At 37.2% G+C, this 25,529-nt stretch overlaps 1 protein-coding gene across 23 annotated transcripts in view; it reads right to left on the bottom strand.

Annotated features, from left to right (window-relative positions):
* Window positions 1-25,529, bottom strand: part of NRXN1 (neurexin 1) — a 729,374-nt gene that overhangs the window by 687,583 nt on the left and 16,262 nt on the right. The window contains exons 3-4 of one of the 23 annotated variants that reach the window (XM_050893180.1): window positions 20,340-20,392; window positions 18,615-18,650 (exon numbers count right to left, since the gene is read on the bottom strand). The exons of 21 other annotated variants lie outside the window; for them this stretch is intronic. In XM_050893180.1, the coding sequence (XP_050749137.1) occupies window positions 18,615-18,650; window positions 20,340-20,392 (89 nt within the window). Of the gene's footprint in view, window positions 1-2,133; window positions 2,147-13,343; window positions 13,369-18,614; window positions 18,651-20,339; window positions 20,393-25,529 lie in introns of all 23 variants that reach the window. One more of the 23 variants, XM_050893184.1, reaches the window with a different exon arrangement.

Genomic DNA, 25,529 nt, shown 5'->3' with positions numbered 1-25,529 from the left:
CTATTATTATTATTACTGTTTTTATATGTCATTATTATTATTGTTAGTATTATATTTTACTTTAGCTATTAAACCATTCTTATCTCAACCCGCAAGTTTTACCTTCTTTCCCAATTCTCCTCCCCACCCCATTGGGAGTGTGGGGTGGGGAGTGAGGGAGCGGCTGCGTGGTGCTTAGCTACTGGCTGGGGTTAAATCACGACAGCAACCACAACTAAAATTGAATTTTAAACCATCTTTCTGCAAAATGTAAGCTGTGTAGCTACAGACAAAAGTATTGATGAAGAATTATGTTGATGTACAAGTATTTACTCATTTATAATGAGTTGATATTGGTAATTGAACATAGCTGTCCAATAGCTTTTTTGTCCCCTGAGCCCTAGCCTATCTGGTAGTATGTGTAAAAGTGAGTGATATACATTTCTGACTACAAAAAAACCCAGCTGTAGATGTAGTACACCTGGACATGGGTAATTTTTCTGTTTGTTATGACAACAAGCCCATTTCTATCAATTCATTTACACAGTATATTGACATTATGTAGAATCTTGTTGTATTTTGTGCTTCTTCAGAGAGAAAAGTATCTATGCTCCGATGAAAAAGTGTCAACTACTCTGCAAAATCATGCAGAACTTCTTAAATCCCATTTCACTGAACTTTAGATATATTGTAAATATGGAGATGTAAGGTAAATACCAAATTCATATTTAAGAGGAATGCTGTTAGAATAATCTTTTACTTTTTGCTTCTACAAACCCCAAACCAAGAGACCATCAGTGACATCTAAATTCTATTGCAATACCAATGCTAAGAACTATAAATAAATATTTTAATGACATTTACATTCTGTGATGTGAATTTAAATTTTTGATACCTAACAGAATCTAACAGTAAAAAGAATCTAACAGTACTGTACTGAAAATTTAGCACTCTCTAGAACAGAAAGAAGATTCTCACCAATACATTGTACAGACAAGCAGCAAGCTGAAACTACATGAATAGGAGACAATACACCATAGTTGCAGGCATGGTTGACTAAACTATTATCTATTTGTTCAGCTGCATCTATATTCCCTTACTTACTAAATAGGTCCATATTACTTACTAATTAGGTGCATATATATGCACATGTATATCACTTAACTATCTTATGGATAATGTATTCATTTTCTTTAGAACACTCGAAATCCTGCAGGTTTTGGCACTGAAGCCAGCTGACTTATTTAACTAACAAGGTTTGTCCAGTCCATAAAGTACAATTTATTTAGTTACAGAAAAGACAGCACTGCAGTTCACAAAGAGATTAAAGAATAGATGATTTTGTCTATCGTGTGAATCTGTTTTAAGGTTGCATATTTATTTCATTTTAAGAACATTGTAGAACTTTGCCTCAAACCACAAAAGAGTTTTGCTTAGAGACGCAAACCAGAAAACTAACAACTACAACTACCTAATAACCATGAACTTCTGCTCTCATGAGAAGATGATCTTTCCGCATCTAATTGTGGATTTGATACCAGCTGTTCATTTCTTCTGCATTTAAAGCTTCTGCCTTGACTACATGAATGTAGCCAGGGAGAATTGCAGAGAAGGCATTGTATTGCTGGCTGTTCTTTCCGTGAGTGCTTACAAGAAGTTCTCTGAGTGGAAAATTACTTTTTTGAATGGATACTAGCAGTGTTTGCCAAGTACTTAAAGGAAACAACTACTCCCATGGCATTCATAGAGTATGGTAAATTATGAATGCATTTTTGTTGCGTACATTCTCCTATAAATTCTACAGGTTTTTATTCATTTATAACTTTCTCTAATGTTTGTTGGTTTGGACCAAAACTAGCTATGTATGTCCTCAGCTATGAGGTGAATTTGGTCTTGCTAGCTCTTTTTTGAAGTTAGCAGAAGTTTTATGTAGACTTCAGAAGAACAGGCTCAGATGTTTTTTAGTAACTTTTATGTTGAGTATTTTTGATAGACAGTTCTTTAGTTAAAGGAAACTGAACTTTTTTTTTTACGTGTAAATAAATAGATGAGTCAATGCAAAACGGATTTTGAAGGCCAATCAGCAACAGAAGTCCACTAGTTCAAATTAGCTGAAAATCTTGTCCACAGTTTGAATTACAATAAATTACGCACAGCTACTAAATGGCTCAGTACATGCTTAGGACAACACTAGCTTCCACTTCAGGTTCCATAATTTTTCTGTTACTACCATGTTGCACTAAAACTGGACAAATGTATAATATCTATTTGTATTTAAAATTCATGGAGGCTCACTAAATCCAGTTGCACAGCTGAAATGAGCTTATTAAGATTTCTATTTGTTCTGACCACGTTTTTTTCAGCTACTCTTCAGTATTACAAGCAGATGGGCATTGGCAATAGTGTATGTAGACTAGGGTAGTTGGACTTTCAGTGGTATTACAGAGCAAAGTAGAACAGCTGGGCTGCCATTTGATGATTCAAAAAAATGTGTGAAAAATTATTACTGAAACAGGACTCAAACTCTACATATGCTGAACCATCCACATTTATGGAGTTTCTCCAGCTTGTAACCCAAGTAATCTAATTTTCTTTTTGATAACAGAGTCCACAACTATTATATTTACAAAATAATTTCCATGAACTTGAGCCCTTGTAAGTCATTGGACCTATTTCCATTGACTTCAACAGAGTTTGAATTATACTGATAATGAACACTTAGTAGGAATGGTTTTAGCCAAAAAACAAAATCAGAAAAAGAAAACAGTCACTATTTTACTTGTATAATGTTCACTACTCTTTCACATGGAAAAGTATCAGATAAGTTGAGAATTTACTAGCAAGCAATATCAAACTTCAGAAGATGCAAATTGATATATTAACAGACCATTCATATTTATATTCTACCTTCAACAAAGAAAGCATTTACCTTTTATTTATAAAGTCAATTGCAAAGATGAAAGTCTACTTTGAAATTCTAAAAGTTCCTTTGACACTGTACTGCATTGTCTCTCCACACAATATTCTAGGAGTGTGCAAAAGTCCTATGTGGGCTAAGTACTGTGCATGCACTTAGAGTTAATTTCTGTTATAAGGGGTTACAATCAAAATATGCAATTTGTAAGTAGACAAAGGATGGGGAAAGGAAGCAAAGCACAGAGAGGAGAAGTTAATGGCCAAGAGTGCAGAGAACAGATTCTTATGACCCAGGCTCTAAGCAAAAATGAGAGTTTATATTTCATGTAGGAATGTGCTCTGAGTTTGTGTGCGTGCATTTATACAGATCCTGCAGTGATTAAAACCATAGCTAACCACTGATAGGCTGAAAATATAATTGCAGTATCGATTAGAAATATGGAACACTAAATTGTATAAGGAATAAGACAAACACAGCCTTTTTCATTTTAAATTTTAGGCATCAGGTTAGTCACTGATTTAAACTAGTGACATCCCAGAAATCTAAGAAAAGACATTTATTAATGATCATATCTGCAGAACATTATTTTAGTGTCACATGCCATGTTATTTGAATAGATATGTACTTCCCATGCCTTGTTTTACTTGCACAGAATCTTCCTATGGCGTAGCTCAAATGCTCAGAGAAAATGACTGTTGCTGTGTACATTGTTATTCCAGGTCATATGTCACTTGTTTAGATAGAATAGGTTGCTAATTAAGCAATAACAATTAAGGCACAGGGCATTTCCTGCAGATTAATGACCAACTAGGAGGAGCTGTGCCAAGGACCATTAACCCCAGCCAGTCACTCACTGTGATGGGGCAGATTTCTTTGAAGAATACTAATGTTCTAAAATAACAAGGATGACTCTGGACATAATATAAACGTATATAGGAATGAATCAAATTAAGTGCATTATGATGATTTGTGTAGTGAATTCCAGGCCTGTTCTATTTTGTGGGTAACAGAGGAAAATGGATAGCAAGAAAATGGTACATCAAAGAATACTAAATGTCATTAAGTGCTCGAGCTTCTCTAAACTGCTCTCTTCAGACCTGTCTTCTTGTATGTTTGCTCCTCTGATGACCATTTGTAACTTTGGTTATCATCACAAATGTTGATAATTTAGCAAAAACAGGTGCCTACTAGTGTTCTTGGTAAAAGGTCTACACTTAGGAGAATACAAGGAAGTACTTCATCGTTTTCTTTGTACTCTGTGGTTCTTGATGGGCAGTGATCTGTGAAACTCTCCTCTCTGTGATTTGCCAGATTCCCTTTCCAGACATAAGGAAGGAGGGTGCAGCTCTGGACCACACAGCTCTTCAGCCTTTTTCATAACCTTTGCAGTGAAACATTTCTGAAGGGATCTAGTTGAAAACAGTGCTACTAAACACTAGCCTGTTTGCCAATTATTGTTTTCTCAAATTATAATGGTTTACCGTTTTATTATCCCTGCAAGAGATTCTTTGCTTTCCTCCACACAGCCAATTCTTCTCTGCACTAACCATTTACATCTCCTTAATTTAAAATTTATCCACAAATAACACCCAGCAGAATAGAGGAGCGAGAAACCCAGAAGGCAAAGTGGAAACTTGCTAAGCAGATAGGTGCAAATGATAAATTACTTTTTCCCTTCCGCAAGTAACTTATTGCTTAAGGCTCTCATCCACAGCCACCTTTTTCTCAACCCTTCTCTCATCTGCCAGTGGTTTTCACCTCTTTAAATACATTGATTCAAATAAGTAGGTTAGATATGAAGCAATCATAGCAGTTTGGTCTCCAAGGTGAAATAAGCAGCTGTATTCAAGACTATTTCTAACTAAATAAACTTCTCTAAGGGAAAAGAATATGACTATAAAATCCCTTTCTGAAAATCATATGAGTGTTCAAGACTCTTTTCTTTATTATATTTCTCCTAATAGTTCAAAAATCTGATTACCACCTAACTTTTACTCATAGTGTAAAAGACCATGTATAAAAACTTCGGAAAAAATCAGAAGATATGAAACAGCTGTAATAGATGAAGAAGGATTATTGGTTTAATGGAAAAATATCTGGAAATGCATTCTTTAATTATAGTGTTTGAATCTCACCAAGTGTTTTACCACAGTAGCAGAATAAAATAGAAATATCCCTTTATGACCTGGAAGAGTTTGCTGTGGACATAGTCTGAGAATTACCACCTTAAGTAATTCGAAAAGCTCAGTTGATTAAAAAGGTGATCTTTAGTCTCAGTGTAAACTTATTTAATTGCAGAACTAGCTTTTTAGCAAGGGAAGAGTAGTAAGTTAAGAAAATCATTACAGATACAAGGGATTAAGATTTTCAAAATAATGTACCTTTTACTTATAAACCTTTTTTTCCACATTTCTGATTTTCCACATTTTCTGTCATTTTGTTTAATAATGTGTAAAGAAATCTCTAAAATTATTCTAACGCATCTGAATTTGCTTGTAGAAGTAAAATACTCCCATGGTAACATGAATCTCTATAACATGGCTGTAACCCAGAAGCCTGAATTTTGGTTTTGTATGCATACCTACATTATATTTGCACTGCCTAAATTATTACATAACAGATGTTAAGACTCATCTGAAATTACTAAGAGCAATCAAGGCAATACTGTATAAATGTTAAAGAATTCCAAGGAATTTCATCTGAAAGAACCAGCACCTGGAGCCTTCCTTTTCACTCTTTCTTGTTTTCTCTTTGTAATGCCCCTTCTTTTCTCATTGGTTTTCCATTAGTACTTTTGGGTCATTTAAAATGATGGGAACCACATTAACAAAACACTTCTCAAGCTTAAAGACAGATCATATTTTCTCTCTAATATAGTATTTGTTTGCCGTCCTGGGACTTGTATTAGTGTTGCTCATCAAATGTGTTTTTCAAGGTGATGAGAATGGGGAAAGCAACTGTAGAAATCATAGAGTCGTCTCTCATAATTACTTTAAAACAGCAGCCAAAGTTTCCACAGAGATCAGGGCTTTATTATGCTCGGTGGAACTAGTTAGAAAAGTGCCTTTCTGAACTTAAAGAATGTTCAAAATCTTAACTTTTTTTAGGCCATAGGGAACAAGCAAAACGCAAAAAAAATGATACTAGGGAATATTGGAAATGACTGTGAGAACAGGGAAAATCTGTATTAAGCTCCAAGAAGCTTCTGCAAAGCATGAAAGTAAAGGTAAATTATGTTTGAATTACTACTGAGTGCTAAAGATTCAGATGCCTCTTTCTAGAGGACTTAATAAGTAGCAAATGAAATAACTAAAAAAAAAGTTTCTGACAGTGCATTGAGGGCAGTAGAGCTTCTGACCTCTCTATTTTGGACATGAACACTTATGAAAATCCACTAACTGATGGTGCATAAAGTATGCCATATGATATTCCAGTTGAATAAAATGAGGACCTATTTAAATATCACTTGCTGATTCATCTGAATTTTTCAAGCACTTCTCAGAAAGAGAGGCAGCTGAGAAGATTTGTTTTATTTTATGAAATCCTCTACCACTTTAACCATATGTCCTGGTTTTGGCTGGGATAGAGTTAATTTTCTTCTTAGTAGCTGGTACAGTGCTGTGTTTTGGATTTAGTGTGAGAATGATGTTGATAACACCCTGATGTTTTAGTTGTTGCTAAGTAGCGCTTATCTTAAGCCAAGGACTTTTCAGTTTCCCATGCTCCGCCAGCAAGCAGGTGTGCAAGAAGCTGGGAGGGAGCATAGCCAGGATAGCTAACCCGAACTAGCCAAAGGGGTATTCCATACCATGGAATGTCTTGCTCAGTATATAAACAGGGGGGAGTTGGCCGGGAGGGGTGGATCGTTGCTCGGACATTGGTCAGTGGGTGGTGAGCGATTGCATTGTGCATCACTTGTCTTTTATTTGGTGTTATTTCTTTTTTTTTGTTATATTCCTTTTCATTACAATTATTATTATTATTATTATTATTATATTATTACTCTTAGTAGTGTATTTTATTTTACTTTAGTTATTAAACTGTTCTTATCTCAACTCACGAGTTTATTTTTTTCCCTCCTCCCCACCTCACTGGGAGTGGGGAGGGGGAAGCAGCTGCATGGTGCTTGGTTGCTGGCTGGGGTTAAACCATGACACCATATAAAACAGGCAAAAAGCAGGAAAAGAAAGAACTTCAGATGAATCCTTTCTTGAACAGCAGTCTTCAACTAGATACTCAGCACTACACAAAATCACACACACCAAGTAATTCTTTGGGCCTGATCCTATAGCTGTCTGTGCCAGCATAAATCCTGGAAAAATACACCAGGAAAAAGACTATCTTAAAGCAAAACAGATGCTCATCTATATTGCATTAATTTTGTTTTGCCAATTATAGTTGTTTCAGAGAGAAGAAAACACATTCACTGAATTTTCTGTGTACAATTTCACTATTATTTATGGTTGATTATTCAGCCTGGCAGCTAGCTCTATCAATTTTCTAGAATCTTTTCACAATCACACTGAAGACAAGAATCTGACTAGCTGAATGCTAATTATTTTGGGGGAAAAAATATTGAGAAAAATTTTTTTCTCAGAAAGTGCAGCTTCATCCAAAGGAGAATTTCTGTGAAAACAAAGGTAGTTTAAAAACAGTTTGTCTTAATTTGAATTTGGTTTTCCTTTATTTCTAATTTATATTATGTTTTGCATAATATTTTAGATTTACTAGAATATGATTCTTGAAAGTTATTGATAGACAACAATTCGTTGTTATCAAAATCAAATATTTCAATGTTTCTACATCTGAATTTTGGTTTTACAGAATATATCTATATTTTCATCACTACAGAAACCTCTTCCAAACAGAGATACTAAATACCACAGGGAAACTTAAATCAATTTACCATTAATACTGAGCTATCAATTAATCCAATATCAAACATTCAAATAGCTAGCCCATAGATACTAAGGAAAATACTTCAATTTCTTCAAGCTTAGTTATATTTGGCTTCCCTGAGGTTCACAGCTGTATTAAAATAAAGTCTGTCTTCTCTTACTTTCAGCTCCATATTCTCTAAATCAAGAGATAGTTACTGACTGGTATTTTAGGCTCCTTTACAACATACGTTATATAAGAAGCCTGACAGACTTTGCTCATCTTTACATTTTCAATTTTGGGGACTACTTTGTTTAGCCACTTCAGCTGCAGTGATCTGTAGCAGCTCTGTGGGTTTTCAGAGTTGGCCATATAACACTGATGGTGCTGGTCCTAGTATTTTTCAAAGGAGTATTTAAAAAAAAAAAATTTCACTGTCACACACTGTTTAGAGCAGTGCTTCTAGATCCTCATTCAGAGAGAATGATGGTGACTTGGGACATACTGTTTCAGCTTAACACTGGTTAGATGGAAGAGGTTACTAATTAATAGCAATTAAGACACAGGGCTTTTCCTCGAGATTAATGACCAGTTAGGAATTGTGCGCAAGGCTTTTAACCCCAGCCAGTCACTCACTGCATTGCAGCAGAATCAGATGGCATTCTCTGAAGGATATTGCTTTTCAGAGTGACAAACATGGGTCTGCATATGAGTGCAGGGCTTTTTTGCTCACCTACAGGGTATATCTAGTAGCAGATAATGAAGCTATGAAGTAATTAATGAAAGGCAGATGCACACAGAAAGAAAAAAAACACAAACCACAATAACCTCCCCCGCCCAATGCAGCTAACTATAGAAAAAAACAGTTGAATGCTCTAACATGGATTTCAACCACTTTCATTCCTTTTAGAGATAGGATCAGATCTTTCACTGAATTAAATCACACCCCACAGACACCTAAATTAGCATTTTAAATCGGAACTAGCTTGACTACTTGCAGGGAGTCCCCCACTCATAACCATTTATTGTGTGCTGGTTTAGGTCTTGAATGCATCATGGTGTGAGAAACTGTTTTCTTTCTGGATGAAGCTGAAGCAGAAGCCTCTCCCTAATTCATGTCCCACATCATTGGAAAGCCAGAAGTTAAACCTACATGCAGAGGGAACCTAATACTTATGCCCCACAAAACTGCTCAGCAACATTGGAAAATCCCCTCAGGTAATGTTCTTCAACAAGACAGTTATTGAAACTACCTTACCACTGCTGCTTACACTTCCAAACTGACCCAGAACAAACATCTGAGCTCTTCCTGGCCTTCAAGGTGCCTCATCCTTACTCATCTTCGTCCCCTCTGCAAGCTACACCCAGTCCTGGTCTGGGCCCAGTCCTGGTCCTTCATTCCTATTCCTATTAATTTCTTTTCCTCTTCTATCTTGATTTTCTTTTTTCTTTAAACTCAAAATAGGTACCTCTCTTTCCAGCAACATTTCTAAGGCAGTCTGACCTGTACCTCCAAAATAAATCATCTATACTTATCTGGCTGTGGAAGAAAGAGCTTGGGGCTTTACTAGAAGACAGACTACCCTGAGGCAGTACCAAGAGGTGTCCAGGTGACTTGCTGGTTCTAGGCACAAGAGGAAAATGGAGTGGGTCTTCTTCAAGTTTAAAAAAATGAAGGTGGAGTTTCTGAAGGTCAGAGACATTAACTAACAGACCAGTCCAGACTCCCTTATTTGGGTTTTGATGTCATTTTTGGAAGTGAGGACCTGACTGAACTGCCAGCCAGGGTGAACTCCTGGTTCCTCCACACATCCCAGGGTGTGCCTGGGGCAGCAGAGGGAGAAGGACAGCAGCTGTGCAAGGCTGCTGCCATCATCGGGGGTCCTCTCTGATGACTCGGCAGCAGGACATCCCTGAACACTGAGGCACCAGTCCTGCATCCCAACCAGCATCCTGGTCATGCCATCCTTTTTTGTGGCTTATGGTGGTGCAGTAACGTGACATGGCTCAGTAGCTAAATAAGTGGGTCAGAAAAGGAGATTGCTGCTATCTTTAAATGTCATCGTGTTGTTGGTGGGAGCTGCTGGAAGTCTCTTCTGCATGGCAACTCTCTCACAGTCCAGTGCCCTGGCCAGTAATGAGCAGTTTGCTTAGTGTGAGGCAGAAAATTAAAGCCCACTGCAGCATTCACACCTGTGCACACACAGCCCGTTCCCTTCTCCGCAGGCCACAGGCCATGCCAGCACTGGCATCAAAATGGCACAGGCGGCTGCTGCAGACCTCCTTCCTGCCCAAAACTGGAAGAGCAATTTATGGTTGCCAGTTTTCCATTTATCTATCATAAGAAGGTCCTGCCTGCTGAGAAGCAATTGCAGCGAACCATGGCTTACTCCACAGCTGTTCTGGCTGCTCTTTTCACCGTATGGGCACAGTGCCTCCGCTCTTATTAATCCTGAGGGCCGGGCTGGCCACTGCACATTACAGATTTTCCTACAGGTCATGCTAGTCTCTCCTTTAACTGTGTTTCTGCCATGGACTGCATTGTCCCCCTACTTGCAGTTGTTTCTGGAGGCCATCCTGACAAGTCAGTTGTCACCGCTGTGATGTGCTGTCACAGCAATGAAGCGTGATGTGACGAATTCAGTCAGCCCGCTGCCACACCACTTCCCAGCCCTGGCATCCCAGCTGGCAGCACCCGTGCTTGCTGGCATGGGGGAGAAGGGAAAGGCAGGGAGAAGGGCCTGAAGCTGGAGGCAGAGGCCCGGTGCGATGGGAGACAGCTGCCGAGAGCTGAAGGAATGGGGCCTCGGGCCTGGGGGGGAGCAGGGCCAGCATGGGAGGAAGGGCCCACCTCCAAGGCCTGGCCTGAGGGAGCGAGCAACAGCTGCTGCAGCTTGGGAGAGGGGGGAACGAGGCTGAGGGCGGCGTGGGGGCAGGCGCCCGGGGAACAGCTGCTGAGGGCTGGGAAATGGGGCTCCAGGCACATGGCGCAGGCCTGGGTTCTGGGAAGGGGGATGAGGGCGGCCTGCAGAGGCTGGGCAGGAGGGGGAGAGGGTCCGAAGCCAAAGGCGTGGCGGGGTGGAAGGCGCCAGCTGCTGAAGATGAGCAGAGGCCAGGGAAGGAGCCAAAGGCAGAGGCTGGCTCTGGAGGAGTGGCAGAGGAGAAAATATCCTGGCTCCAAGCCAGGGCAGAGGGCAGAGGCCTGGGAAGGAATGGGATGCACCGTTCAGCAGGGGCCAGAGGCTCTGCAGGGCAGAGCTAGACAGCTGCTGAGGGTGGGGGAGAGGCATCAGGAGCCAAAACAGAGTCCTGGGAACATGGGGAAACAGCTGAAGTGGGATGGATGGGATGGCAAAGCTGAAAAAAGAGGCTTTGGGGGATGAGGGAGAGCACAGCTGCTGAGGGATAGACAGAGGGGAGGAGGAGGAGAAGAGTCAAAAGCCATAGCCAAGAGGAAAGGAGCCAGCGACCACCCCTGATGGAAGAGAAAAAGGACTGAGAGAGAAAGGATTGAGAATATTCCCATTTAAAAAGTAAAATACTTTATCTTTGTATAAAGCAGTTAAATTGTTTTGTCTTCTTAAGTACTACCCAGACAGCCCACAGCTGGGAGTACACACACTGCCAGCCTCCACGGACAGGAAGCGTTGGCTGCGGATGCTGGAGACCTGGATGCCACAGTGGCTGCAGCATCCAGCCTTCGTGGTTGCTGCCTGGATGAAAAGGCTCTCCCATGCTCCCAGAGAGGTTCTGCAATGCACAGCAGCTTCAGTCAGTTGTAGTCTGGTACAGAACTGGCCAAATTACACCTGGATATTACACCTCCAGTCTGCAGGCAGACAGGGTGCTGTTACACCCCAAAACACCACTGTTGTTCATGGTAAAATGGTGCATAGTTTTCCAGCACAGGGCTTCAAAGTTTTTTTCTGGCACAGGGCTTCAAAGCTTCACCTTTGAAAGCACCGCACCCAGGTTAACCGATGTTCAGGGTATAATGTGGTCTTGCCAGCTGGTGCCTGGGAACTTCAGTCTGGGACAGTGTCAGTGGCCTCTGTGCCTGTCACCAAGCCATTTCCTTCCCCACAGCTGGCCTCACGATAATGAAACAGCAATACGGGCAGCGAGGTCTTTGCAGAGGGAAAGCGCAGTCATCAGACCAGGTCTCCTGTGCATCTGGACATGGCCCAACTTCAGCTTGTGAATGAGGGCTGGAGCTGGTGGTAGGCAGCATGATTGTAGTGACATAAAAAACTGTGAAAGGGGAAAGAGCTTCCACATTTAGACTCGTACATGGTACATACTGCCATGGATACCAATGTTGCTAAGCATGCTGCTTCCTAGGGAAATCTGTGCTTGTGGAAGCACAGGCTTGTGGGACTACTTTAATTTAAGCATAATATCAATGCACCTTATGGGAAGACATATAACACTAAGCCAGGCCCATCCTAGATACTGCATAGATGCAAAAAGCTCAGCTATATCTGCTTCAAGTCGATGATTTGTTTTAATTACCACAGGGAAATTGCTAGTGTAGACCAGTGAATCTGAAATTAATGGAGCTAGATCTATTTATCCAGGTGAGAATCTTGTCCATTATTTATAATGTTATTACTTTCCCTATTTTACATGTTTTTGCTTTAGTACTCTTCTATTATATTCTTCTCTGTAGCTTCTGTTGCATACAAGTCTATACCTTTTCTTTCATCATCTTAAAATTCTCCTTTCATACTCTTGCTTTCTAGGCATATGGAACTCCTTTTTTTTCCCTTTCCCGGTATTACTTTTTTTGATATTTCTGCTGTGTTCTTAAATTCATTCTGTCCCTCTCCCACTTTTGTTCTCAGCCACATTTGCATCATTATACCTTTTTTTTTCACATACAATATGAAACTACGATGAAATAAGATAAACACAAATATGCTTATGTTCAAAATGAAGAAGGATATGGAATTTTTGTGTGTATAGTGGAGCTATTCTCTTCTTTTCTTTGGTTGCCATTTAACATCACTGACAAAAATAACTTTCATAAGTGAACATTTTTTTTTGCCCTCCAGATGTCTGGCATTGAATTTATTTCCCCATAAAATAGTTCTCCATGAGAATGACATCCCTAATCTCTACATAACTAATTCATTATTTTGTTCAGTTTTCATAGGATATCATCAGTAATAAAAAGGAGGCATTGAAATTAGCAGCCACATTAAAAGAAATGCCATTTTGTCTGCCTTCCTCTTTGTTAAGGGACTGTAGCCACTTGCCCCTCTACTCCTAACACTCTTGGGCTGTCAAAGTTATAATTTACTACTGATAGGTGTGAGCATATGCCTATGCACTTCTTCCTTTATTGGTTATACAACTTTTGCTGGCATCCAGAAAATTAATATTGAGAACAGAATGCTTGAATCACTTCTCATCATTGTATTCAGTAATTCACTTAGCAGCATTTAGCAGGTCTAGACAGAGAGCTAAAGCTAACCATTATCATTAGAATACAGAGATTTCACATGTTTATTGTTAGGTTGTTTATGCTTTTTGATCAACGAACACAATTAAATATAAAATCTTTCACTAGAGCCCTAATATATTGTTATTTTCTTAAGTGGCACATTCATTCAAGACATGCTGATGTTGAGGCCATGGATTAATATTTCTGTAGCATAACAATAGCAGCGCTCATTCACTATACTCTTCCTTTTACTACTTTGGCATTTTTCAGCTATTTGTCTAAACAAGCTTTAGCTCACTAAATGTTCTGCTATGACAGAAACAATTTTGTACTAATTTCAAGAAAAAAGGATTGAGTGTGTGATATATCCTTTTTAGGGATATTTCTGTCTCAAGTCCTTCAGTTAGAAAATGTCATGAAAGACAAATTGTAGAGTCTGGCCAATGTGGCTATAAAAATAATCTTAAAAAAATGGCATAAATATAACAAATTCTTTCTAACATAACAAGTTGTCAGCTTTTCCTAACTACTAACTCATTCAGATACTGTAGATATCTCTGAGTGTCTCTTTAACTATACTACATAATTCAAAATGAAAACCTGTGTATGTAATGCTTTTAAAAGCAGAAAATAACCAATTCTCCTTTGCAGATGAGTAAGAGGCAGTCCCAAAGTGGTCCGAAAAACTAAAGAATGTAAAGGTATACTAATGGTTATGCCATTGTTAGGTAATATAACATAGAGCTCCAGGCTTATGTGTGAAATTGTCAATAAGGTTCTCGTTTCTTTAACACCTGCTGACTCCCAGAGACTGTCAAGGCCCAAGCCATTTGGGCACTGTATCCCTCATCTAAGTAAGTCATCTGAAACAAGGCAGCCATGTTATAGCGTAATATCAGTCTACATGTTCTGAAGAAGGGAAATCAAGTTTCTTTTCTACTTTCCAATAGCTGCATGAGGAGAAGGTTACCTTTTCATTTGCCAGAGGCATTCATACATTTCAATTAAAAATTATGTGGCCATGATTTGGGTAACATATGTCATATAAATCAGAAAATTATAGGCATAAAGATCTATCTAGGGTCAACTGATTTTGAAACTTTAGTAATTACATGTGAAAATGTGACCCACGTTTATGTATGTTCCGTTCAAACCTTGCCTTTCAGCGCAAATCACAAATACTAAAGGAAATCACTATTCAATAGTTAACAGGACCTATGCAGTATCCCTCATGGAGTTTTTCCATCAAAACAAGTGACAACTAAAATGTCCTGACATTAATTTATAAAGACACTGGCTTAAACATACTTATTGCATAAGGCTAAAACATATGTAAATTATTTTCTAAACAAACTTATACAGGAGTCTCCCAACTCTTTGATGTTTTCTGTGTTTTTTCCTTTTTTTTTTCCTTGTTTTATGACTACAGGGAAATAGGGAATAAACACATTACTGTGAATTAATCTGTAAGGACTATAAGGAATGGAGCTAGGGCTTTGCAACTTGTACACACACTATCCTATCTGTTGCTACCTGCCCATTGAAAAATCATAATCTTTGGGAGAGACGGGTCACTTTAGGCACCTTGATAATATGTCTAGCTCCAGAAAAAATCTCCTCACAAATACCACAATGAAGTGCAAATACCTTGCATATGACATTGTCAGAAGAACATGTTCAATAATACACTAAGTTTTAAAGGATCTTCTCCCCAATGTTCTGTAACTGGAGCTAATACTTCAACTTAACTTCAAGCAAAAAATGTAAAGACTTTTACAGCTTGCTTTCACCTGGAAGAAAAACAGGTCCCTTTCATCTTTGTATATGTTTATGTTTGTATGTGTTGATATGAGATGCACTTGCACATGTAGGTATAATTTATTCTAAAGAGATTTTTTTTAATATATATAAAATTTATTCAAAAAACAGGGCACTGGGGGTAAATGCCCTAGCCACTAAACTATTGGTTCTGCAGGGATACAGTTCTCTGTTTCTAAACTAGGACGAGGATTATCTCTGATGAAATCTTTGTTGCAACTGACATGTTTCTGTGGGAGTATTTCATTAAAATTCTTAATAATTTTCTAATGATGAATCACTTCATTAGAAAAAATCCATTCAGCTTAGCCATGTGTAAGCATATTTTAATCACTAGGCATATTGCAATAAGTTTATGCTGCAAAACAAGAGAAAACTTAATGCTTTCAAAAGTGGATTTTCTATTAGTATAGTACAGTAGTAGGGATCATCTAGAGATGGTGTAAAAGATGTGAATGATAAAAAGACACATTGTTTTCTGTATTCTACACACCACATTTTCCTGAAGGCTGATTCCTCTTTCAGTTTTTAAGAGAGCTCTTTAGTTAGGAAAAAAATCAAATAAACAGGTTTTTTTTCATTTTTAAACTCTTGGACTTATATGATAGCTATTTTCCTTCAAATTTCCGTTCCTTAAGAAATGACTAGATCAAATTGTTTGGCCTGTATTATACAGGAAATAGCATTAGATGATCATGGTCTAAGCACATATTTGGTGGCTCCAGATCATCATAGTGGTCAAACAGCAGTTTAACAACTCTGAAGACAACTACTGCAGGATCACCATTTTTTAAATCCAAGTAAGATCCCAGAAGCTGTACACAACTTCTGCCTTTTTTCACCCCAGACACTTTTACTGAAGAGCTCTGCAGTAGCTAAGAAGAGCTATAACTTTGTTTATGTGCATAAGGGCTCATTAAATTGCTGGATTGCAAGACTGTATAAATTATTTATCCCTATAGAGAAACAGGTTTTAGAATTCACAATTTAGAATAGGCTCTAATTCCCCTCTCATATATAGAGTCACTGATGTAATTAAAGGTTAAAGTAAAGAAGAGCAAATGTTAAAAGGAGAAATGTGTTCCTTCTCTCCTGAGCTTAGGCATGCAATGCTCTGCCATGCTTCCTTTCTTCATTAGCTGATGCTGAAGGACCTTGACTATCTTCCTCCTTAATTACCTCAGGTTAGAAACAGAGTTTAGCCCATGTTTTTATTATGTTTTCTGTGCTGGGGAATAGATCATTCCCTTCATTCTTTCTTTGGCAATGAGAAAAGTTAGAACAAAAGAAAATCCTCTGCTTCTGTCGGAAATGTTAGGTAAAGCGCTGTTACAGCTAATGGAAGTTCTGTCATAAGGAGCTCCTCAGCTTCTTCTAGCTTCAGCCTCATGTTGGAATTACTTACCAGCTGAGCTAGGCTACCTAGTCTCCACGTTATCAAATGATGAACATAAAATCTTTACAGAGGGAAAGGCTAATATATCCCCTCATGAATTCTAATGACAGACAGTGTTTCCAAACCTTCAGTGATACCATCATATTCTTTATAGACTATAATCGATTTTTATGTCTCACAAACAGGCAATCTGCAATTTATAAGCTACATCATTAGACCTTTTCTCATTGCTTTTATTTTCTTCTCGGAGGTGTATAATGTGTTGCTAGTAAGGAAAATTGATTAATTCCTTACTTTTTGCTCTTGATTTTTGGACTAATTTTGTTTTACTTCCTCAGCTACTTTGGTTCTAAAGAGGGAAAAACTCACCCCAAATCAAGCCTTAGCTTTTTTTGTTAATAGCTCAGTTGGACCTCTCCATGACTGAAGTGATAGAGTGGTAAGATAAAAGCAAAGTTAGCTTTTTGACCACAGGTCCAAATGTGAATGGCCTTCAGAATCAGTTAGAATGAAATTGCATTCACTTTATCTGCTGATCTTCACAGGCAATTGCATTTCATGGAAGTCCCAGGCAGCTGTCTATCTTGAAGCATTTTCTATCCTCTGCAAAGCTGGTGAGGCTTCTCTGCCTGCGCATTTGAACCTCACTTCAAAGGACAAGAAACAACAGCAACTGCATTACAGAGAGTGCATTAGAAAACACACACGTGCTTCTTCTGTATGGAATCCAAACTTGGGCACCCAAAATAGCTTCTGTAGGCAATTTAATTTAAACTTTTCCAGTATAACTTGCATTCAGTTTTGTTTTCAATCTGGCTTACAAGACATGAGAGCTCTGTAATACTGCATATGGATTTCTTTTATGAACTGAATTAACAATTTTGAGCAGGAGGTCCTGGTGTTTTGCTGTTCCATTTGTGTCACTTTCTAGGTACATTTATAAGAAACTGTATCATATATATTTAGTGAAGTGTATTCTGTATTACATTAGGCAGCATTACAACACACCACCACGTTAAAGCTATCTAAACCCCACCTTAGGAGACAGCAATAAAAAGAACTTAAATGAAATGACTCCTTAAGGTAGAAAGAGTTTACTTCTTCATCACACAACTTCAAAGGTTTCACTGTGGTTGAGAAAGAAATTATTACAGGGAGTGGCCAAAGGCCAGAGACAGTGGTCTGAAGAAGGAAAATAGGCAAAGAATAAATAAACTGAATAAAGAAGAGTTAAGCCCCTTGAATAGTAAACCCCTTAATCAGGCCTTTATAGAAAACATGGGCTGGGAGCAAACTGGGAAGGCTGAAATGAAGAGGCCCATATCACTGAAAATTGGAAAGGACCACCACAGGAAATGGAGAGATGGAAAAGGAACTGTTTGTAAGGAACAGAAATAGGAAGACATAGCAGTAAGGGGACAGGTAGGGCACTCAAGGAGATTGTAAAGGAATAAAATATTTCCTACAAACCCTTCAAAACTGTAGAGGCCATCTGCAGTAATATAGGTCATCTAAAACCAATTATGATTGCTATGTACATTTCCTTATCTTTATCACTATGTTAAATATCATTCAATAAGGAATATGAGTAATTCTGACTTAGCGTAAGAATGAAATATCCGAGGGAGGAAATTTTAGTGGAATGTGGTTCAACATCAAAAAAGAATCAGCAATGCAAATCAGACGATGAGATAACTGGGGAATGCTAAAAGGAAACTGCATGAGAATCTCAGACATCCTGTCATTTCTGGAAAACGTGATCAACAGAAGATGAGTATTATATTCATTAAAAAAAAAAAAGAATAGTAGATAGTAACAGGTATATCTTCTTAAATTGGAATGGCACGTGAAGTAAAAGAGAAGGAGGATGTAACGCTCTGTAGTGAAATGAGTGCAGCTGACAGTCAAAGAGATATCAATAGCAGATTGTAGAAGTGCTGAACAGAAGATTACATGGCATTTTTTGGCACACAATTGTGAACCAAATCAATAGGAAGCATATAGTCATAGTCCAGTAGCAAAGTTAGCAAGACATTTCAACAATGTTTACATTGACCTGAAGGCCCTTAGTGACGCTGTAATGAAACCTGGACCAATTAATCTGGTATCTTCCTAGAACATGAAATTTGTGGCAGATAAAATCCAGGTTGGATCATTAGATTAACACAAATTGGAACTGCTTAGAGATACTGGTCTTGCAGTATCTATACAAACTACTGTCTTTCAAAATGTAGTTGTTCAATTCAGATTAAATAATCACCTTTACACAGGTCCCAACTTCACATGGTGCAGAGCCGAAACTAATTATTTTGCAGAAGTTTAGACTGAAATGAGGGCAAACGCCTTCTATTATGATGGACTTGTATCCTGATAGAAGGATCTGTTTGGTTGCTCTGATCCACAAATTCAGAAGTCTGAACCATCCTGTTTGGAAAAACAAGGCTTGAGAATATGGAAAATTATTGGACTTGTCCCTTTTTGGCTGCTTTATTTAGTTCCTAAAGCCAAAGAAAAGAGAGAATGCAAGACTAAAAAAAAAAAGAGCATAAACAAGAGGAATGAGAAAATAAAACTAAGTGTATAGGTAGAAGAAGAGAGAACTGTAAATTAAGGGGGAGGGAGCCCTTTCTTATTTGATAGAGCGCCAAATAAACATAAAGCAGAACAACCTTTGCCTATTCAGAGATTACGTTTCAGGATATCCTTTAAGAAAGTGTTATCCTATAGCCCAGCCTTTCTAAGATAAGATAAATTCAGTGCTGTTATCAAATTCTGACCTTAGCATTGCTGTCAATTACTAGTTCTTGGTCACTACATAAATATAATGTGAAAGCACCTGTTCTGAGTAAAACAATATATAGTCCAACTGCATCCTGCTGCTTTACGACTATTTTTTCACATGCTCCAGACTGGCCATATGGTTAGTTTGTTTGATAATTTCCTCAGGAATGGCTACTCATTGAAATGGCCAGTTTGAAGGTCTTACCCCTTGGAGAGCTCTTGTACAGCATTTCCAGCAATCTCATCTCTTACAGAAGCATGAATCCTATTTTGCTGCTTTGAAGAGCACACCTGAGTGGTAGATTTCCTTCATTTTCTTTGGCTTCTATATTGACCTTTAATCAATGAGCTGAATACCTCCTTCACTTTGTCACTCAGAAGTCTGGTGTATCTTCATAACAAGAGGTAGATACTTCTTTCTTTTTTTCATACAATTGCTGATATCAATTGTTATCTTTTCATAGCACAAACTTATCATATTCATTGAGAAATGCTCCACAAAGTAAAGTTCTTGTTTCAATTTCACATGTATAAGAATTCTCCTTTGAATATTCTTTATTATGTATGATTTGTAATTCTTTCATATGAAATTTTACTTTTGAATACACTCTTTCTCTGTAAATGGAACATAAATCCTTAGCTTGAGAACTATTTTTTTTGCGGAAAATTGTAATGGAGCTGCCACTGCAAGGTATATATCTGCTAGGGTATTAAAAAAGCATTGTTAATAATGTAATGGGGTCTTGTAGAATTTCTTATTCTGTTGCTATTTCATTAACAAGAAATTATTCTCCAAAAAATAAACACAGCTTCATTCAAACAAAAATATTCTGGCTTGTCAAAAAGAGAACTGCAGGAAAATAATGTTCCCTCATGGAGGAGCCAAATCAACAAGGTCCTTGTGGAAACAAACTAAAAAAACCTTAGATCTTCTCTCTAGATCTAAGTGGGATACTGAAGAATAAAAAAATATGTCTACATTCCCTCAGCAAACTAGGTAACTTCTATTTGTTCTCTCTTTCTTTCACACGCATGTACCAGAAGGAGTAATACAAATGCAAAGAACAATTAAGACAGATTTCAAGCATTTGAGATCATGAGGGGCAAAAACGATGACAAATTGCTTTTGTCATTATTTGGCCCAGGAGAGCTCTCATGCATCAGAATGGGTGAAACCCTACCATCAGTTCCACCAACAAATCATGTGAATGGCAAAATTCTCATGGATTTAAGTGCAATGAAAATTTTATACTAAAAATGTATTTAGTACAGAACCCACTAACCCATTAATTCTTATATTTTGAATGCACTGCAAATACAGTATATACCACAAGCTAAAAGTCCGTCAGGCTTACTTCAGGCACAGAGAGAATGTGACCTCTCAAGAGGACTTAGAAAAGAAAAATCTGTTCCTGAGCATACTTAGAAGGTTTTGACAGTCACACTGTTTAAGTCAGGTAGCTCATGAAAGATTTCTATATAATAAAATTTCTAAAAATACAATAAAATGATATTTCACCCAAGAATAACCTAATCCTCCTTAACATCTTTGCATAGGGATTAGAGCAAATAAAACCACACCTGTTAGTATTTTTATGAGAGAATGTAGTTCCAGGCAGAAATTGAGTATGACACTCACATCCACTGACATTTAAAGAAGACTGAATTTAAAAAATCAAATTCAGTCCCCAAATATAAGAACTAGAGGACCAAGATATCTGAAGGTTAGCACATTATTATCAATTAATGGGTAAGTATAAAACCTTTAGGATTTTATTCTATCTCAGGTTGGTCCTTGAATGAAATTGCACTGTGCAATTTATTACTCAGTGGAACTGAGAAGAGGACACAGAGTTTGTGCCAAGATAAACTAATCAGAGATTTATGTATTTCATTGCTGACGTGTGATTTAAACATCACTCACCAATTTGGTATTATTCTTAAAGAAATTTACAAAATCTCTTGATCAGAATTCAAAGTCCCAAATCTAATGACCATTCTACTATCTTTTTCACAGCTTGAAATCTGCATATATTCTGAGGCCTTTTAAAGGAGGCACAAGGAAATCTTAAATAAACATATAATCTTGTCTCTCTCACTGCCATGTTTTACTTAAATATCCCCAAATTTCTGTTGATGAATAGTGTCTGCTAAGAACTGTTCTATGACAAGGGCACAGAAATAACTTGATACATTCCCTCAAACTCCAGACATTTTCTTTGTAAGCAAGCAATTTCAGTAGAAAAAAAATGCAAGTCTTTTTTTTCCCAAAAGAAAAAAAAAAGTGCTGTTTTAACATTTGCTGAAATAGAATTACACTACAGTGTACCTTGCAAAATAGATTAAATAGAGAGGAAAAATTCCTTTCATATATTTTCCCCCTAAAGGAAATATATATTTTATACTATTCTAAGGAAACTGAACCTGTAGTCTCTTGTCCAAGACCATTATTGAAAATAGCCGATCTTGTTACTTTGAAGTACTTACAAAGGTAGCAACAGATTTTTGGCACATACAAATCTTATTAGTGATTAAAAAAATACAATATTGGGATTTCTGGAATGTAATATTTTGAGAGAGATTAGTAGATGTTTCAAAGTAAGAGTAATTTATTTATTGTCCAGGAATGGTGTATCTGATACAGCATAAACTATTTAATTAAATATGTACGCTACCTCCAGTGATCCTATAGTGGCAGCATCTGCAGCTATGAAAAGGAAAGACAAAGGAAAGGAATGTGATGCACACGTAATGTAGTCTGGCAATGGACCATAGAAGAGATGGTATCTTATTTTTTAATATATTCTGCTATAGTTTAGCAATATTAGGAAATACCTATGTAGTGTGTCAGATTGCTTCTCAGAGCTGGTATAGTAACCAAAGGCACAAAAGAAAGTTTTTCAGCAAATTCCTATAGACATCATGAGAGGTGAGTAAGTACACTCTGTGCTTTGGAAAAAAATCTCCCTCTATTTACTCTGCACCTAGGAAACCTCATAAAATCTTGTTATGTTTACAGCTATTTCCATTTAAAAATATGTTTGAATACATGTGTAAATTATAACAAAGATTTATTTGTTCCAGAGGAGGGGTCAGAGTAATATTATGGTCTGCAAAGCTACAGACTCTATATTTCCTCACTACTTAGTGAAATTAAAATGTCAGAATAAAAAATTTTGAAGATAAAATAAACATTTTAGCATTGTTCTACTCGGTAATATAGTATTTCAAACTCCAGTAATCTGTTCAACATTTTAGAATGACTGGTCCATTTACTATTGTTCTTTTTGTATTTTCCATTAATGATTAAACATTTACTTTTATGACAGATAGCTAATACTTAACTTCTTCCTTTAATTAGGAGTTTACATGTTCAGTACATTTGCTCACAGATTTAAAGCTCTGAATTCTCCATGCTCCCTTCTGCAATCATAGACTTGCTGACATTTCATTTAGCCGAAGTGCTTTGCTCTCTCAAAAACCCTTGTCATTCTACTTAAAATCGAACTGAAACTGAGAACATTGGGTCAGCACTGTGGATTGCTCATTCTGAGATTTAGTCTGTGTCATCGGACAGAGCTTCTATCTAATCGCTCTTTTCTTGTGATCCGATTTATTAGCCTTGCTTAGCTGTACAGTTCAGCTGAATGTATTATGCAGATGTACCCATGAAAAGTAGCTAGCACAACAGTGGCTATGCACGACCATCTAGCATGTGGTGATATCTAATAACCCAAGAGCTGGAATGCAATCTATGATTCCCTCTCACATATATTTAACCAGTTCTTTTTCCTGTAGATTTTGCATTCTTCAGTAGGTTATCATCTTCTATCACACAGGTGTCATACACTCTCTGATTGGTCATTTTATCCAAATGGTAAACAATGTGTAGCTGGACTGTGTGTTCGGTTCAAGTTATATATTTTCAAATGGTCATTTGGACATTTCCCAGTCTACCTATCCTTTTATATACAATACATATATCTATTGTTCATGAGAAACAAGTGAATTACTTGTTAGTCTACTATCTAACCGCTATCTAAAGATACCCTCATGAGACCTTCAGAGGTCCCTCCAGACCTTCAGGACATCAAATGTTATAGCTACAGTCATTTAAGCTACATATACTTTAGGCCTTCCTAACATTATTTCGTCATATAAAGATCAGATTAGAATTATTTCTGCATAAACTTTTTTATAAATAGTTAGTAAAAGCAACATATTTGAATACATTTTTCATGAACAACAATAACTAACTTCCATGAAGGTGACAGCTCAAGCAGTTTGAGGTAGAACCAAACTCCTTGATTCAAAAATTTCTGAAATCAGGAAGAATATTCCCCTGCTTTCAAAGGTTGCCCGAGGAGAATCATTCCACTGTTATATCGCTGAAAATCCAGTCTGCATTTCAATTCAAGTATAGACGAACAAATTCATCTTATGCTTGTAGGCTAATTCTTAGTGGCAGAAGAACCAAAAGGCTAGAAACTTAGGAAGTGCTTGTCTCCTCTTTACTAGCTAATCAGTCTGTATTGTTCAGAATAGCCTTTACATAACCAGGTATTAACGAAAATCACTGTTTCCCCTCTTACACCTTTTTGCAAGTACAAAGCTTTACATTCTATGACATTTTGTAAACACTTTCTGCCGGAAAGCTCTAAAATCCTTCATACAATAGCATCAGCAAGTACTATTAGAGTGCAGTACGCCTAAGAAAATTCTTTCTATCAGTCAGCTGACACTTATCCCAATAAAACACAATCTTACATGTATTTTAGTAGGTTTTCAGTCCATTTCCAAAAAAGCATCTTTGTTTTTGCTTGCAAAGGAGATAAAATTAAGAATCTTTTGATGGTACATTTGTTAATGACCCCTTTATAAATAAACACCATTTTACTCAAGAATATATTATTCTTGTTAACAGATCTTGTTGCCATGTTATGCTATGAGAAATAAACTACAAACCAGGCCCAAACAGGTTATTCCAAAGAACAACATATGTTTATAAAGAATATGCATGAGCACATCAGGAACTTCATTGCCCTTAAAGCAAGTTGGAATACCCTAAATTACAAAAATTTATTCATTACTTTTGTTTCAATGTTTGTATCGTCTCAACTACAGTTCAATATTGTATATAATAGGTAACATCGAAAACCATAAGTAAGATCCACTTCTCTTGTAGCAGGTATTGGTAGGAATATAGCAAAATATGCTCTGAAATCTCAGACATTACTAAACAAAACAAACAGGGAATGGTAAGAAGATAGTGAATATTATTAACCTTATTTTATGGATGAAAAACTGTGAGGGAGATTAAATACTTGAGATATATAAAGAACTTGTAATAGAATTGTGAAAATAAAATAGCAATCTGAAATCCCATTTCCAGTACTTAATTACTTCTTAGTCCTTCATCTCTCCTTTTTTTCCATTTTATGCTTCCAGATGTCTACCATTCATCTGATGTAATCATTTATGAAGGATCCAGTTTTTAAAGAAGAAATAATATCTGGGTCCAAAGCTAAAAAGGATGGTTTCATAATAAGTTTTTCTTAACCAAATTCTGCAAAAAGCAAAACCCAACTGCAAAACCCAAGACCCGAAGGTCACTGTCACAATTAAAATGATTTTCTGAAGGAATCCAACATTTCAGAGGAGAACTTGCAGCTGGTCATATATTAAGTACTGTACAGTTCTTACCAAGCAAAAACTACAGTAAGAACTTCCTGCAGTAAGAAGTGTAGGATGAGACTCATGGGGAGACTGTTGCACACCCTTTAGAGATAGGTAGGCAGTACACACCACGTTCAGTAACCAATAATTTGTTGAAACTTGGCTGAGCATGATATACTACTATAATACCTAATAACGTTTCAGATATTTTTGTTACGTTCTTCTCCTGATATCATTTATTTGGTTACCGAAGGTTTATTTCAGCAATATTGCCAGTCTTTTATTTTATCAACAGTTTTCCAGGCTATCTTTTGCATAAAGTCAGAGAAAATACCAAGTCATATTGAAACTTAGCTGAAATACTTTAAAAGAAAAATAAATTCAGGAATCTGTTTTGAAATGCAGCTAAAAGGAAAGCAGCTCTCAAAAATATTTTTGACAGCTATGAAAATTTCAGTACTAAGAGTTTTTCCATGATTTGATTTAAAAGTGATGCTACTGACTCACAGAAAATGGAGGTCCGGTTCCCAAGCTCAGCTGAAAAACTTCATGATTTTTATTAAGATATAGTACACTGTAGCTACTAGGCTTATTCAGAGACATTTTTTACCTTACTTATCTTTGCAAACAGATCCCTT

This window comes from Gymnogyps californianus, chromosome 3 (genome assembly GCF_018139145.2).
Source record: "Gymnogyps californianus isolate 813 chromosome 3, ASM1813914v2, whole genome shotgun sequence".
Lineage (NCBI taxonomy): Eukaryota > Metazoa > Chordata > Aves > Accipitriformes > Cathartidae > Gymnogyps > Gymnogyps californianus.
The sequence above is the reverse complement of the archived record's forward strand: the minus strand, read 5'-3'. Positions and strand labels throughout refer to the sequence as shown.